Below are 17,629 nucleotides of genomic sequence, written 5' to 3'. Positions count from 1 at the left end.
ACCAATTGGAAACGTCTGGTCAATGGTGGCCGAGGAACTGGCTCGTCACAATACGCCAGTCACTACTCTTGATAAACTGTGTTATCGTGTTGAAGCTGCATGGGCTGCTGTACCTGTACACGCGCATCCAAGCTCTGTTTGACTCAATGCCAAGGTGTATCAAGGTCGTTATTACTCCCAGAGGTAGTTGTTCTGGGTACTGATTTCTTATGATCTGTGCACCCAAATTGCGTGAAAATGTAATCACATGTCAGTTCTAGTATAATATAGTTGTCCAATCAATACCCGTTTATCATCTGCATTTCTTCTTGGTGTAGCAATTTTAATGGCCGGTAGTGTAGTTATCACTGTTAAAGTTACAACCCTTGTAGACTACATCTCTTTTCCCACAGATCGTTGCATGTGTTCGCCACAGCCTGGAATTGCGGTACTCTGAACCTATTCTTCACGGTGTCCGTTGTCAGGTCCAGGAATGAGGAACGCTCCCCGTACCTGTCGTCGCTGCTGTCCAGCAAATCGGACGAGCGGCCCAGCAGGGCGGAGGAGCGGCCCTCCGGCTCGCCCTACCGCCCTCCGCTGCTGGGCTCCTCCCCCTCTCACGGCTCCACGTCTGCCAGGGCGCGCCCAGAGGAGCGCAGCCCCTACCGGACCTCCAACAGCACAGACTCTCGGGCACTCGGCCCCACCGCGTCCTACCTCAGCCACACCAACGGGCCTCTGCGCTCCAGGCTAGACAACTCAACAGCAACCACAGCCTCACGAGAAGACAAGACTAACACCACGACCACCAACAAGGTAACTTCTTTCGGCGACGGCTGTTATACTCGTCACTGTTTTTTTTTATGTTCAACGAGGAGCATTGTATAATGGTGGTTACTGTTTGGTCACTGTTTATCTGCATTATATTCATAGTTCACTGACTTCTTGTCTTCTTTGACTGTTAATCTGACGATTTAATACTTTCATACTCCTGAGTGTCACTGCCAACTAGATTGTAGTCGGAAATGTCGTCTGAATTCCAGGGCTATCAACATAAAATGCATCTGATAATTTACTTGACCTCTATATATCACTAACATTTTACCAGTTATTGAAAGTATTTCAGTGATATTTTATAGTATATGCGTTAATGTGGCGTAATATTTCTCAGGACGGAGAGTATGGATTTCAATATTACGAGGGGAGTCAAATGAAAACCTTAAATTTGTAATAACAAATTGAAATTTCGCGCCGTTATCCTGTAAGTTGGTAAGCGTGCTACAAACATCGTGCAGAATGGCCTGTAGGTGGCGGCGTAGTGCAGTTGCACACATACCGTCGTAGTATCAGTATAAAGATGGCCGCCCCACTTGCGACTTCCACCAGGGAAGAACAGCGTTCTGTTATTCGGTTTTTGCGTAGTGAAAGTGTGAAGCCTATTGAAATTCATCGACGAATGAAGGTTCAGTACGGTGATGCATGTTTGTCACAGCAGCAAGTCTACGAATGGAATAGGAAGTTCGCAAATGATGTGACTTCAGTGGAAGACGCTCCTCGTCCAAGTCAGGCACAACGAGTTGTGACTCCACAGAACATTGCAGCAGTTGAAGCCATAGTGAAGGAAAACCGCCGAGTGGCACTGAATGACACTGCAGCATGTTTAAAGATTAGTCATAGGTCAGCACACCACATTGTGCATGATGTGCTCCAGTTTCACAGTGTGTCTGCAAGATGGGTGCCACGGCAGCTGACTCCTGAAATGAGAGAACGACGTGTTGGTGCTTGTGAAGAACTTCTTCTGCACTTTGAACGAGAAGGTGATGGCTTCCTCGCAAGAATCGTTACTGGGCACGAAACCTGGGTTCACATCCACCAAGCGGGAACGAAGAGAGCGAGCAACCCAGAACTTGCCCCAAGTAATTTCCATATGTTTGGACCACTCAAAGACGCAATGCGAGGAAAGAAATTCCGTTCTGACGAAGAGGTACGCCACGAGGTCCATGAGTGGTTGCGCGGACTACCGTAAGAATTTTTTTCTAAAGGATTTTATGCACTTTGTAAGCGCTGGAGGACTTGCATTGAGCGTGGGGGAGATTATGTTGAAAAGTGATACAGCTTTGTACCACTTCTGCACAATAAATGATATTTTAAAAAAAATATTTTAAGGTTTTCATTTGACTCACGCTCGTACTTAAAAACTTCTGGATTTAAATTTTGCTGGATGTAGCCAGCAGCCAGTTTTAAGTTTTACTTTACTACACGTAAGCTACAATCAGCACTTGTTACAGTAATATGGCATAAATATTACAAAATTGTATACAAGAATAAAGGTAGTCAGTATACGTTCCCACAGAAAGGACCCTGAGGTTGGTTATCAATATCCACTTTTATCTTTAGATGTCACACACATATGAGCCACCAACATAAATAGGCTAGAGATTGTACGGAGGTAGAGATACAGTGCCTTGTAAGTTAAAGGGCGATTCAAAAATACAAATAACAAATATATAGTTTTTAATTCGTTACAATCTTTTTTGTTTAAGAGTATCATTATTGCAAAACTGAAAACATGAAAAGTAAAAAACTTGTAAAGCAAATCTAAACATAACAAATAAATGTGTTGAAATTCGGTTTATATTTTTTTGTTTTTCAAGTTTTTATGAGGAAGTATTCCTGTGACGAAATCAACAGAGACAATCTTATTCGCAACAATTTGAAACCTAGGACTCAAAGTGCAGTTATACCTGTTATTGGCTACTTCTACCATCCGATATGGTGATGTCGAACTATACAAGTGATTCTTCTTCTTTTTCTTCCTCTTATTTTTCTCCTTCCTTCACAGATTTGGTAATTTCGCCTGTTCCGGTCAGCAGTGCCCAGTCATTTCCTCAGTGGCCTTCACCTTTGTCTTGTCCCTTTTCATTTGTAATCTTATCTGAAAGCAGAAAAACCTTGGCGATATTTGGACCTGCAGTGGTTTTTAAGCCGAAATTATATAGACGCCTGGAGAGCCTTTAAAGCTAGATGTTGCAATAAAACGGGTTTGTCAACCAAAATTTTAAAAGTAGAATTGAGTATGTATGCAATTGCGACTTAAGCTCATTCTTTTTGTGATGCAGTTATTTGACTCTTTTCATCAGAAAAATATTTAAATCGCAACTGAAATAGGACATATAAAACAAATTTAATATTCTGTCCAACTTCTATATTGGCCCTATAGTCTTTCTCGTACATCCAAAAACTTAGTTAACGATGAAAATATTGAACCGTAAAGTTTAGTAAAACGTACTTCAGTGGCATTAAATTTGGTAACCAATCGACATTTACAACTATTACTGGTACATAAGATATTTTCATGCCCCTGAAAGTTGTTGAGTTTACAAAAAAACACTGGCTATTTAAAGATTAATAGCGTTCACAAAAAGTAAACATAAACAACAAAACAAGTGTGCACCAGCTGTCAGGTTTTTATACTGACCTGGCTGCAGCTGCAGCTCGTAACCAGAGAGAAACAAGTCAGATGTTATGGTAGGATCGCTTGCCGCGTAATGTCATACACCCACTTTCGTCACTCTAAATTTAGAAATGTTTACTACACGGAAAATGATAGTCTAACTAGTGAGATTTCAAATTCTTTTCAGCGATTGTGGATACTACTCTAAAAATTATTAGCTGAGTTGTATGAAATGACAGAAAGTTTTATTGAATGGTTCATATTGAAGAGAATATTCAAACAAATGAAAATGTGTTGAAGTATTGAAATGTTGGTAAAACTGTTAGAGAGTCCAGTCTGCCGCATTCACCGTTTTATTGTAATCGCTTCGTATCATACTGGTACATCCTCAGGTGTATCTCTGCGAAAAAAAATTTAGTAAAAAGCTTTATCAGTGCAGTACTACTGAATTACTAAGTTCAAAATTCCTAATACTAAAAATTAAAATCATAGCATGCGAATTAACAACAAAAGACATGAGCAACTGTCATACATTACTTACAAGGTTTAATGTCCAAGGTAACTAAATGACTTAATGTTTGTTCCAAGATGTTATGAAGAGCACTAACTGACGCAACCACCAAGGGTAGTCAAACTTAAGAAAGCCGGTTATCATCGTCAATTTACGTTCGGAAAGCACCAGACGTCTCTAAAATAGAAGTATTATATAAGTAATGATGAAGTAGGTCCATCAGGGATTAAAGTAAACCCAAATGAAAGAATAATTACAACAATAATGTCGGACTCACATGTCGCAATGTGAAACCGTCCAGACCGTTGAACATCTGATTTTTGAGATGACAGCGGTGAACACACCTGTGCCTACCGCTCCTATTTTGACCACACATGTATATCATCACAGTTGGCGGGTGTGTTCGTGAATGAAAGTCAATGTGAGGCGAAATTACCCGTCCTAAATAACACGAAGGCAACAGGACCTAAGGACTGCAGTTACCAGAAAGTGTTGCTTACAAATGTGTATGCGGAATATGCATTCATTCTGCCATGTAGTAAGGCCGTCACAAATGGCTTCCTGGGTTAAAGGAAGACTTGCGGAGTCCAGGTAATAGCCGAACGTTAAACACTGTAAACCGGCGTGTTGGCCCGTGACATGCACGCCTTCTACACTGTGAGGTTCCGAGAGAACAGTGATATATATATATATATATATATATATATATATATATATATATATATATATATATGTGTGTGTGTGTGTGTGTGTGTGTGTGTGTGTGTGTGTGTGTTTGTGTGTGTGTGTGTGTGTGTGTGTGTGTGTGTTGCCATAGATAGCACCATACACATAAAAGAGTATGATAATACTCCATTATATAGATGGTCTTACTATTAAAGAAAATACATAAAAACACTATATAAGAACAAGGGTGTGAAGTAAAGTGGGAAGTACATAAGAGAAAGATAGGGAGAAGGGGACGGGGAATAATGGGGAGGGAGGAGGCCGGTATTGGAAAGAGGAGATGAGTATACGAGCAGACACAATATGGCGGATTATAAGAAACTGTAAGTAAAATTATACAGCGAACCCACAATTAAAGTTAGTCGAAAGACCCTAAATAATCAAAATTCAATAAAAGACTGCGATGTTTGAGATCTGTTTGACTGTTCATGACTTGTGAAGGTGTCTGATAACCAGCTCTTATAATCTGCACCTCTTCTACAATATTCAATACAGCTTATTTGCTTTCCCTGAATAAGATCTCCAAACTGTGTTCTGCATTTGTTATTGAGTGACCAGTATCCCGTAGGTGCGTTGTTACAGATCTGGAATTGTTCAGATGTGTTCTTAATTTGACAGTCGTTAATTGTATAAACATCTGTGCCATTATACGGATTGGTATTCGTTCGTTTCTTGTGTCTATATCTGAATCCAGTGCTTTTGTGTATGAAGAATTCTGGTATTATGTTTATTTTTATGTAATGGCTTTTGTTGGTGGAGTTCTCAATAACGGTTACGATTAGTGGCACTTACAGTTTAGCAGTATCAGTATGACACTTGATTACAAAACAAAATTGATTCTTAAATAACGTTTTTAAGTAATATTACATTAAAAGAAAGTATTTCATGATCTGTTTTAATGGTGGAAATACCCCATCTGTCCAAAACGTTTGGAGACTGGATGAACATAAAATAGTTAACGTAGAGATTTTAATGCGAGAAGTATTCTACATAATTTCCCCAACTTACGTAAAATGCACAACACGTTCATCAAACCATTTGAAATTGTAAGAAAAGTCTTTTTTTCTTTTTTGGGGGGATGTTATCAAACTCACGCGACACATTGTCTTTAACGTCAGTTATGTCATATTGGTAGCACCAAGTCTCGTAACACGTGACGATTTATTACACGAAAGAATTGTCGACATTCTTCATTTCAAACAAGTCGCGGCAGGCGTCCATGCGTCGTTGTTCTTGCTCCGGAGTCAAGATATGTTGAACAAACTTCACACATACACTCCTGGCAATGGAAAAAAGAACACATCGACACCGGTGTGTCAGACCCACCATACTTGCTCCGGACACTGCGAGAGGGCTGTACAAGCAATGATCACACGCACGGCACAGCGGACACACCAGAAACCGCGGTGTTGGCCGTCGAATGGCGCTAGCTGCGCAGCATTTGTGCACCGCCGCCGTCAGTGTCAGCCAGTTTGCCGTGGCATACGGAGCTCCATCGCAGTCTTTAACACTGGTAGCATGCCACGACAGCGTGGACGTGAACCGTACGTGCGGTTGACGGACTTTGAGCGAGGGCGTATAGTGGGCATGCGGGAGGCCGGGTGGACGTACCGCCGAATTGCTCAACACGTGGGGCGTGAGGTCTCCACAGTACATCGATGTTGTCGCCAGTGGTCGGCGGAAGGTGCACGTGCCCGTCGACCTGGGACCGGACCGCAGCGACGCACGGATGCACGCCAAGACCGTAGGATCCTACGCAGTGCCGTAGGGGACCGCACCGCCACTTTCCAGCAAATTAGGGACACTGTTGCTCCTGGGGTATCGGCGAGGACCATTCGCAACCGTCTCCATGAAGCTGGGCTACGGTCCCGCACACCGTTAGGCCGTCTTCCGCTCACGCCCCAACATCGTGCAGCCCGCCTCCAGTGGTGTCGCGACAGGCGTGAATGGAGGGACGAATGGAGACGTGTCGTCTTCAGCCATGAGAGTCGCTTCTGCCTTGGTGCCAATGATGGTCGTATGCGTGTTTGGCGCCGTGCAGGTGAGCGCCACAATCAGGACTGCATACGACCGAGGCACACAGGGCCAACACCCGGCATCATGGTGTGGGGAGCGATCTCCTACACTGGCCGTACACCACTGGTGATCGTCGAGGGGACACTGAATAGTGCACGGTACATCCAAACCGACATCGAACCCATCGTTCTTCCATTCCTAGACCGGCAAGGGAACTTGCTGTTCCAACAGGACAATGCACGTCCGCATGTATCCCGTGCCACCCAACGTGCTCTAGAAGGTGTAAGTCAACTACCCTGGCCAGCAAGATCTCCGGATCTGTCCCCCATTGAGCATGTTTGGGACTGGATGAAGCGTCGTCTCACGCGATCTGCACGTCCAGCACGAACGCTGGTCCAACTGAGGCGCCAGGTGGAAATGGCATGGCAAGCCGTTCCACAGGACTACATCCAGCATCTCTACGATCGTCTCCATGGGAGAATAGCAGCCTGCATTGCTGCGAAAGGTGGATATACACTGTACTAGTGCCGACATTGTGCATGCTCTGTTGCCTGTGTCTATGTGCCTGTGGTTCTGTCAGTGTGATCATGTGATGTATCTGACCCCAGGAATGTGTCAATAAAGTTTCCCCTTCCTGGGACAATGAATTCACGGTGTTCTTATTTCAATTTCCAGGAGTGTATTTTTCTCTTCTTCAGAACCTTCTAGAGAATGCCTTGAACACCTGATTTACATATGTTACTTCACTGCGATTTGTGATCATCGTTGGCACACTACACTCGCACGTCCACTACAAGAGCTGTCTGTTCACAACTGACCGGTCCATTGCTGATATATCGTTTAGAGCCGTTAGTTCGAGTGCCACGGTAATTACTGTGCTGATGTCGCTTACATGCCGGGAACACAATCAATTTCGGAACGTCCTAAAAAAACTGTGGAAGTATTCACACTAGTGAATTTAGCATATGTTAGTTTTGAATTAGACAACAAAATACGTGTTAGAGAAACTGTTAGGGTGAATTACTTTCCTGTATGATACAGTGCTGCATTAAATACGTTTCAGCTGTAAGCATCACTTCATAAAGATTGGGAAAGATAAACAGAAATTTATTAATTACAGAATCAACTACGATTATACGCATTATATTAGATTTATTACGAAAGAAACACTCTTCAGTTTTAAACAGAAAATAATTAGTTCATAAGATCTGCTTAAAAGCGCTTGCTTTTCACATCGCTCCATCACAATAAAAACCTCTGGTTTCTCAGCATTTTACCTGGTGGCTGGACAACAGTGGGGCGCTGTCGATATTTCGGTGACCTTGAATTTGCGGCAATGGCCTCAGTACGTTAATTCTTCGGTTTCAGGTGATATTCTGACAATTGTTCTGTTGTTTTTATTATTGTCGCAACAATTAATATTGTTGTGCTCCAGTCTGTCGATGTGTACAACATGAACACGTGACACACAATCAATTACTGAGTGTAAATGAGCGAATACTGCTACTGTCCATGCTAATGAAGATATCAGAGTTGTTCATTTCTTGGGGTAACACAGTTCACAGGTCACTCAGTCACTGACAATCTTTATGCAGTTCAATTAATATCGCTGACGCATTGTTTCACCCGGAAGTAAGCACTCGTTTTCTATAATCCTCGCGAAATCACATTAGGATATTTCGTTAAGGATCACGATTCTCTGTACGTTTATCGTTAGAACTCCTGCTGTATGTACGAGTTCAGTTCACATGGTTTTCTTTCCGGGTGGTGCCAAACATAAAAAACACGACTACCCACGTACGCTATTGTTGCGGATGCTCGCCGGACTCAAACTCTCCACTGTCGATAGGTCATCTCGAATCACCACGAATTCTCGTTACAAAGTTGTATAGCTATACATATAAACTCTATTATTTAAACATACATTTGCAGTAAATAAGAAATTGTGGTGCTATTAACTACATATTTCAGACACAGTAAAGAAGAGAAAACAGTATTGACGAAAGTTCTCCATAGTCATATCGTTACAACATGTTGAAGACAGTTGAATTCCATTACTATGCGACCGATTTTCCACAGTTCATTACCTTAGCGTTTTCGAAGAGCTGCCAATGTCAATAATACGTGGTGTTTCAAAAAGAATACACGTACATTGAATGCATAGATTTATTAAACCTTAGGACATACGAATATGAAACTTTACACACATATTTACGAACCTCTCAAGTTCAGATTACAGATGATCAATGTGTCGTCTATCAGCGACATGACGACCAAGCCAACGGTTGGCGGCTGCAGTGAGTGGGTGCCCTGTCTTGTTGAAAAATGAAGTTGTCTTCGTGCAGCCTCGGAAACAATCATTTTTGTAACATAGCGAGATACTGCTGACCGTTAACCGTGCTTCCCTCAAAGAAGAACAGGCTGTAAACAAATGATCGGGATATAGCACGAAACACGTTGACTTTGGGCGAATCTCGTACATATTCAATGGCTGCTTGTGGGTCCTGTAGGCCCTAAATTCCAACGTTGTGTTTGTTTACCTGACCACTAACATGGAAAGTCGTTTCATCACTGAGCACGATGCGTTGTCCGAAAGTGTTATCATTGTCAGTAGCATCAAGAATCTCGTTACAAAATGCAACACGATTGCGTTTGTCAGGAGGACGCAGAGCTTGTAACAGCTGTAACTTGTACAGCTTCATAACCAACCGACGTCTCAAAACACGCCAAACTGTTGTTGTAGGCACGACGAGTTGATTTTAAAGGACTACGTTGGAAAGCAATTTGAAATCGTGCAACATTTTCCTCAGGAACACGAGGATGGCCAGGACTCTTTTCTTTACATACGCATCCCGTATCTAGAAACTGCCTATATCATCTGCGAATGTTCCACCCATTCGGAGGATCAATTTGGTACCTCAACCTGAAAAGTCTTTGCACTGAAACCACGGAATTGCACTTCGCAAACTCGAAAACACAAACGATTTCTGCTGCGAAGCAGCCATTTTAAACATATGACGGTTACCAAGCAAAACAGAAGACAACTGACATCTAGTGGCTGTTATTATAAACTAGACTATGCATTCATTTCTACAACAGCCGAGACATTCTGTGTTTAACAGGGTACACAGAATTTCACACTTATTATCGATATGCCTATCAACAATAGTTTTTGTATGCACAGTTCGGGTCCACGCCGTAGATATTTCGTGAAAACGTTGGGACAAAATCATAGCAAGTTTTTCGTACTAATAGCCTATGAATTTTAATTATCAATCTCTTTAATATAATAGTTATTTAGAACCCATAAATCAAAAGTTTATCGCGTGTATCATTGGTTCACAACACGACGATGTTTGGTGGTCGCGATGCATACTCGTCTGGCGTTGTGCCGTAGCCGTTGTCTACATTGTCACTGTTTTCTGTATTGCCTTCCAACGAAGCTAACACATTATCCGTTTGGATTGTCGCTGTCCATTGTATGAACGATGAGCCAGCTGTGTAATCGCTGTCGCCCATTTTCTCAATTCTTTTTGTCGCTACCGTAGCTTTCCCATTCGCTAGGCACTGGACAATTTTAGGCTTTTTGGATCCCTTTCGACGAAACCTTTCCTCCGACTTTCTATAATCTCGAGCATATTTACGGGTCATACGAGACGACATCTCTCATTATTTTGTACTTTTCAATTTAATACCGATTTTCATTTATATTTCGGCGAATATTTTTATTGGACATCACTACGCCTTGCGGGCACAGCCATTGTTTATTCTGTATTAGTCCCGTAGTTATTAGTGATTCGGATCTGATGGTATTTTTTCACAAAGGAAAGTCCGACCAACTATCACTGTAACAAGTGGATCAATGTCTTCACATCATTTCAGAAAACCGTTTATGTTACCAATGAGAACTGACCTTCACATACTGCCGAGTTACCTACCCTAGCAACTAGGCAACACTGCGTAACAGAGGAGGAGTCTCCTGTAAAGCGTGCCTCATCCGTGCATGTAGGTCTGCTGTTAATAGTTTGTCTCCACGCTTACTATAGGACAGCTCTTCAACATAGAATGACGACGTTGTTTGTCGCAGCATTGTGTTGTGGAGGTAATGGATGACATTTTCTTCTTACACCCTCCTGGTGATTGTATTGTCATCTTCTTTCATTTTGGGAGATACGACTTTAGAACTGTTTCGACTTCGTATGACTTCTTCTAATACTCCTCTGTCTAAGGTTATACCTGTCTGTTTCTCTCACTGAGGGAGATGGATCAGTGACGGGTCTTCAGACAAGTCATCGAGGCATCTAGATATCTTTGGTTTTCCTAAACCACTTGAGGCAAAATGACGGGATAGCTCCTGCCTTCCAGTTCTGAGCTTGTGCCCCTTCCGTACGACTGTTCATTGACAGTCCTTTTTTCCGAACATCTCAAAATGAAGGATTAGGAAGTTACGTCATCTCGACTAGGAGTGCATCAGAGACGGATAGTAAGCTCATTAGAGACGATAGGGAGGGACATGGTCATCGTCTTTTCCACACGAACATTTTCCTTAAGCGATTTGGATGGGCGGACAGGGATTCGAGCGCCCATCGTCGTGGTTTAGTGTCTAATGTGTTACCTCTGCGCCATCTGACTTGGTTATGTACGCACCCGAAAAGGAGGAATGTGATAGTGGTATCAGAACTACCCTCAGATGCGGGAGCATATATGTAGGTGTAGGTAAGACGATTTACAGAAAAATAACAGCGTGGAAGATAGACTGATCAGCAGGGGAAAGATATCTGCACCGACTGAGACGCTTGCGAGATTTTACGGAGATTACGTGAAAGATCTCGCTCCCCTTCTAGCAGTAGTTTATCGTACGTACCTGTAGTGACGAACGCTACTTACTGATTGCTGAAATTTGCGAATCACTCCCGGTTTCAAGAAGGATCATCGGACAGATGAACTTAATTATAGGATTACATCACTGAAGTCAATCTGTTGTAGAATTATGGAATATGTTTTATGTGCAAGCATTATGAGAGTTTTGGATAAGGAAAAATCCTCTCTATGAAAATCAACATGTATTCCGCAAAAAGAAATCTTCGGAACACAGCTTGCTCTAGCCGTCCGTATACTCTCTGTCTGGTAATCTTAACAAGGTCGTATTAACAGAAGAGGTAAAGAAGATCCAACGATGAGCGGCACGTTTCGTCACAGTGTCGCTTATTAAGCGCGGGAACGTTGCAGAGATACTCCACAAACTCCACCGCCAGGTGCTGAGAGAGAGGCACAGAGAGGGAAACATAGTCTCGCGAAATGACAATGAAAATTAGAGAAATTAGAGCTGACACGGAGATTTATCGACAGCTGCTCTTTACACGCGCTGTTCGCGAATGGCACAAGGACGGGAGACACGACAAGAGGCTCTTAATCTATACTGCACAGGATGTGTAGCACCTCACAGGGACCCGCGATGTAAGGGACTCATATCACAATGTGTGTTTCTAAGGAGGAAAATCAATTATTATCAATTTTGAATTGAAAATAGATTTATCATGATTATAAGCGCACATTTGATATAAAACTGTATTTTTGAACTTTTTAATAATATATTCTGTGTAGTTCCATATTATTAAACCACATTTTATATACATGGTGAGTCAGGTGCCACTACCGCTAGGTTTTATACGATCTATAACTCATTCAAATACCGCAAGCAAGATTTTCGTATTCTCTCGCTCAGTACGCCTAAGCTGTTAGTCCTACAGAAGAAATGAACATGACATTTTTGTAGGAAATTTTATGTAGAATGAAAAACGTATATAAGTAACCTTCAAACGCGTTTTTCTTGAACAACTTGAAAACCATGGCCTCCAGTACGAAATTTAACTAGGCCTACATTAAATTCCCTACAAAATGGTCATGTTCATTTATCTGTAGGACTCACAATTTTTGTGCAGAAACCGAAAGAAAGTGAAAAATCTCGCGCGTGGGTTTTGAAGGCGTTGTGAGTTGCATAAAACCAACTGGTAGGGGCAGCTGAATAACACTGTATATTATAAATTGGTGGAAGTGTTTTATCTGCATTTTAACGATCTTACCAATATGGCTGTTTCTTTACAGTGTTAACAAAGCTCGCCTAAAAATATTTTTCGTTTGTATTAAGGTTAGTAATTTGTGGTTCTGTAAGGTTGTTCCTGTAATGTAAGTCTGTCAACCATTTTTAAACTCATTTCTGTGAAGTTCTCATCCATATTTTAATGTTCAAGCCAGTTACACAGTCTGTTTAACAGTTTCTATTACAGCCTTCTGGGATTTGTAGACCAAGTTCTGATAAGAAACTCGAGTCCAAAAAATTACCATTTGGATGTAAAATAAGGTTGAAGGATCACTTCCAAATCTCCCACATCACGGTACACACACGGCGGAAACAGTGAGCTCTGACCTTTGTGCTGTACAGGAGCCCAGTATATGGGCAATGTTTCCAGTTATCATCATCGAGTTTTCTCTTTGGCGTGGCAAAGGATGTCCTCTCCAAAGACGAGAGCGTCGTGCACCACAGACAACCCTCCCACTTGCGGACATACCAGCTGCTGTTGTAGTCTGAGGGTAAAATGGTATGTGATGTCACAATTAGAAGGACTGAAGACGGCGCTCTCTTCTCAGTTCGTGTGCGTACCGTGAAGCAATCATACCTTCAAACTTATTTTATTTCCAAAAATGGTTCAAATGGCTCTGAGCACTATGGGACTTAACTTCTGTGGTCATCAGTCCCCTAGAACTTAGAACTACTTAAACCTAACTAACCTAAGGACATCACACACATCCATGCCCGAGGCAGGATTCGAACCTGCGACCGTAGCAGTCGCGCGGTTCCGGACTGAGCGCCTTAACCGCGAGACCACCGCGGCCGGCTTTTATTTCCAAATGGTACATTTCCGGACATGGGTTTCTTATCATAACTTTATCTACTGCTCCTCTCTACAACCCCTAGATGCCCGTGACAGGAATTTTGAGGCCATTATTTTCCGGTATGCAGCGCGATGATAGGTCTCTGGATTTCACCACTAAGCATTACACAGATCAGGATTTCCCAACCGGTGTCATGTGACATTTTACTGTGTGGCACAGTGCTATGGCGTTGTATCCGGATTATAAACTTTATGAGGATACAAGATTACGTATTGCTTGTTGATGTGGGCTGTAAGAGTTAATCAGCTTGGGTACAGTATGTGCAAGACAGTTCCGTTCGCCGAGGATTGCAGCGATGGAAGAGTCGTGTAAAAGTGATTATTTTAGTCCTCTCACTCAGTGGAAGCAGGAGTAAGAACGTCGTGATCATCTGGTCAGTATCACTGCCTTAGCAGTCAACCAGTCAACATTATTATGGAGAGACTTCCTACTCATACAACGCAGTTCTTCATTGCTTTGTGACTGGAGCTAATAACAGAGAACTGTGACGTAGCTTTCTTTTGTGATTGTTATTGGTTATGTTGGTGCGATAATGATTTAAAAATCAAAGAGCACAGCGTAAGTTAGGCACACTTTATCAAAATAAACTTTTATGAGACGTTACCTTCACACATTAATAACAAATAAAAGTAATGCATTACCAAAACAGGAGTGCATACGGTTGAGTAATTTTCCAGTGGATGGTTTACAGACCACAGAGCGCTACATTTTAGTAGATTCTGCTTTCAGTACAGTAAACGAGTCATAAACTAATTTACTGACGGATTTGTCCTCAATTATAACTGAAAATCAGAGAATGTGGTAAGATTTCTAAGGATTCGCGACACGTCCGCCTTTATCTCGAGAATTTCAGGGAGAAATTTTTAATGTGTGACTGGCTCATCCAATTTTTTTGTAAGTGATCAGCCAATCTCATTTCCCTTTGTAGTTATTTTAGCTTTACTCTTATGCTACTAGTTTTAGAACATTTCAGCGATTTCACGTTATCTTAGGGCATTGGCAACCAAGACCTGGCCACGAGATTCTTGCCCTGGTCGCGTGCCGTAGCGTTCATCCTGGCTGCACGCTTCCCACACTTCAGCCCCGCTGTCAGATGGAAGAGGGGGAAACTACGAGCGCACCGCGTTCAGATGGCAATGCAGTTGCACAGAATGCGACTTGGTTTCATATTTCTCAACAACATAGATCACAAACGAAACAAATTTTCAGTATAATTTAATTCGTTTTGGTGCACTGAAGACGTAACATAATTTTTATCTGGTACAAATAGCATACAGACAGACGCAGACTATGTCACATTCTTTCGCACTTAGGTTGAAACTTCTTAATTTAAATGAGTGAGTCTGTACTTAAATTGCTGAATCACTGAGACCCACAATATCCTAGGACAACGTAATTTGACTGCTCAAAAAAGCACATAAGCTGACTTTAAATAATTAATTCAAAAGAATGGCCCTGACTAAAAAGAAATCCTAAGATAACCTATACATTTCATTAAGCACTTACCTCACAAAAATCTTCATTATGCGAACTACTGCAATATAGCGAGCGTCAATATTGCCAGCTTAATAGGAAATTCTAACTACTAAAGCCACTAACTACTAATAGGCATGTGGTTAGCAAAGGAAAGATTTTGTTGCAAACCAAATAATGTATTTTTTTACCTTAATAATGTGACATCCAGTTGAGACACGAATATAAATCGTCATTGACATCTAGTACAAAGATATATAATCATGAATAATATTCAATCTCCAAGTCGAACATATACAGATCGTTAGCCTACGCTAACACTTCAGAGATCTACCCTCCATCAATGCTAGCTTCTCATGTCTAACATCCATCACTGCTGGCTCTTCACCTCCAATTGCCCAACGGTACTTCCATCACTGCTGGCGACTAACGTCCAACTGCCCAACACTACTGGCGATTAACTTCCAACAACGAGTCCAACCAGCCATAGAGTCTCTTACAAAGAAATCGCAGTCAGAGATCCAATGCAAAGCGCTACACAGCGCTGCCAACACAGAAGCAGCCCACTTACAAGGTTGCCACATAATCGTGACTTATTTAGTTTCATGATTGGAGAAAGACGATTCACACAGAAATGTCGATTTAAATATTTTATCACGCTTGCAAACTCATTATGGAGAAGCACAAACCCTTCTTGAGGAAAACAATGTAGATGTCCTGGAAAGTTTTAAAGTACCGGGATTTGTCTTTAAAACGGGTATTACGTTGCAGGTCAATCAGTTACACTTGCACATGCACAGGGACACTTCGAAGTGAAATGGCAAACTGTCTGCAAATAGCTCTAAAACAGATGTAAGACTGGCAGTGCCCTCAAAACTTTTAGAAAACTATCCTTGTAATTCTTCCAAGAACATTACGAATTCTTCAAACTTCGCGTTTTCTCTAAGGCTATTGACCTTAAGAAACTGGTGTTTGTCAGAATTTGTCCCTTCTACAATGCGATTTTCTTTTTAAATGCATCGCCATCAAATCAGAAACAAACTGTTTCTCACCTTGTAATGTCTCAACGTGGGCAGCGCGCAGTCAAGTACACTTAAAATGCGACATCTGAAATCCATTCCGGATGTTCTAATACCTTCATAACTCTAACCATTGCGGGTTTTAAATCGAAAAATTGTTCCAGGCAAGTCCCTCGACTAAATGAACTTACTTTGCAGTAGTAATTAAAGCCTCTGCACTTTTTGTTCAGTTCTATCGAAATTGTTGCACCTGACACTGAAACAGTGGAATAATGCGTCCAAATCCAGAAATATTTCTAATCGTACCAATAATTTTTACAAGCGTTGTATGCCTGCAAAATTTAGCACAAAATGCTTCTTTGTATACAGAACAACGAATCCCGTGTCAATCGTGTAAGTTTTTTCTGTTTCAATATCAAATAAATGTTAAGATTCTTTCTGCATATTGTTATAATGTTGTTTCGTAGAAAATCTGCAGTACCCATCTACTACGCGACTGCATAATAGATTGAGAATTCCCATCCCTCTCTTCAGCCATTCCTATTTATTTTTAATGGCTTGCATCTGTTTGTGCAAACAGTCACTGAACCTGGAAATTTATTTTTACCACGAACAAATAGCGAAGGACAAACACCACTGACACCGCGAGTCGGCTAAATTGAGCATTCAGACAACGCTCAGTTACATTTTATTCAAAACTGCGGCGCGGCATTTGTCGGTCTCACGACTCCCTTCAGTTAGGCAGAATAGTGGTGACAGCAGCATTTGCCCTTTGCTATTTGTAATTGGTATAGAAAAAAGTCCGACAGAAGAAACAACACTCAGTTACATTAATATAATAGAGCGCGACGGCTCCATGATATTTGTTTCGATGCGGATGCACAAATATCGTTAGAACACCTACGGGAATCTAGAAGTTGCGAGTAGGGTGTATACTGGACATGATACGCTGCAATGCAGGATGCAATCAGCTGCCTAATTTGGGTCGGACGGGAGGCACGTCCGCCGACCGGAGTGGCCGAGCGGTTCTAGGCGCTACAGTCTGGAACCGCGCGACCGCTACGTCGCAAGTTCGAATCCCGCCTCGGGCATGGATGTGTGTGATGTCCTTAGGTTAGTTAGGTTAAGTAGTTCTAAGTTCTAGGGTACTGATGACCTCAGATGTTAGGTCCCATAGTGCTCAGAGCCATTTGAACCATTTTTTTTAGGCACGTCCGGGTGACCGAGACGATTAAGGCAACCGTACTATAAAAGCGGAACATCCGCGTTCGATTGCTGGTCCAGGACAAATTTTCAACTTTCGCCATTGCAATGCAGCAGTGCTCTGTGCGGCTAGGAGTCACGATTATACACCTACCCCTTTTCTTTCTTTCCCTAGCTAAATAAAACGTCACGCTGTACCAAGTACTTCCGAGGAAGATCGAGCAAAGCCGAGACAGGTCGAGCTATGAAATGATAATTAAATCAAGACCGTAAGCTGTCGACAGGCGTTGATAT

The 17,629-nt window shown here is 42.0% G+C and overlaps 1 protein-coding gene across 1 annotated transcript in view; it reads left to right on the top strand.

The window, feature by feature from the left end:
- The window catches only part of LOC124613646 (mucin-5AC-like), a 253,948-nt gene that overhangs the window by 199,192 nt on the left and 37,127 nt on the right, over positions 1–17,629 (top strand). The window contains exon 5 of the mRNA XM_047142361.1: positions 465–795. Within this exon, the coding sequence (XP_046998317.1) occupies positions 465–795 (331 nt within the window). The remainder of the gene's footprint in view (positions 1–464; positions 796–17,629) is intronic.

The sequence above is a fragment of the Schistocerca americana genome, chromosome 4 (assembly GCF_021461395.2).
Source record: "Schistocerca americana isolate TAMUIC-IGC-003095 chromosome 4, iqSchAmer2.1, whole genome shotgun sequence".
Lineage (NCBI taxonomy): Eukaryota > Metazoa > Arthropoda > Insecta > Orthoptera > Acrididae > Schistocerca > Schistocerca americana.
This window is presented reverse-complemented; position numbering and strand designations above follow the sequence as displayed.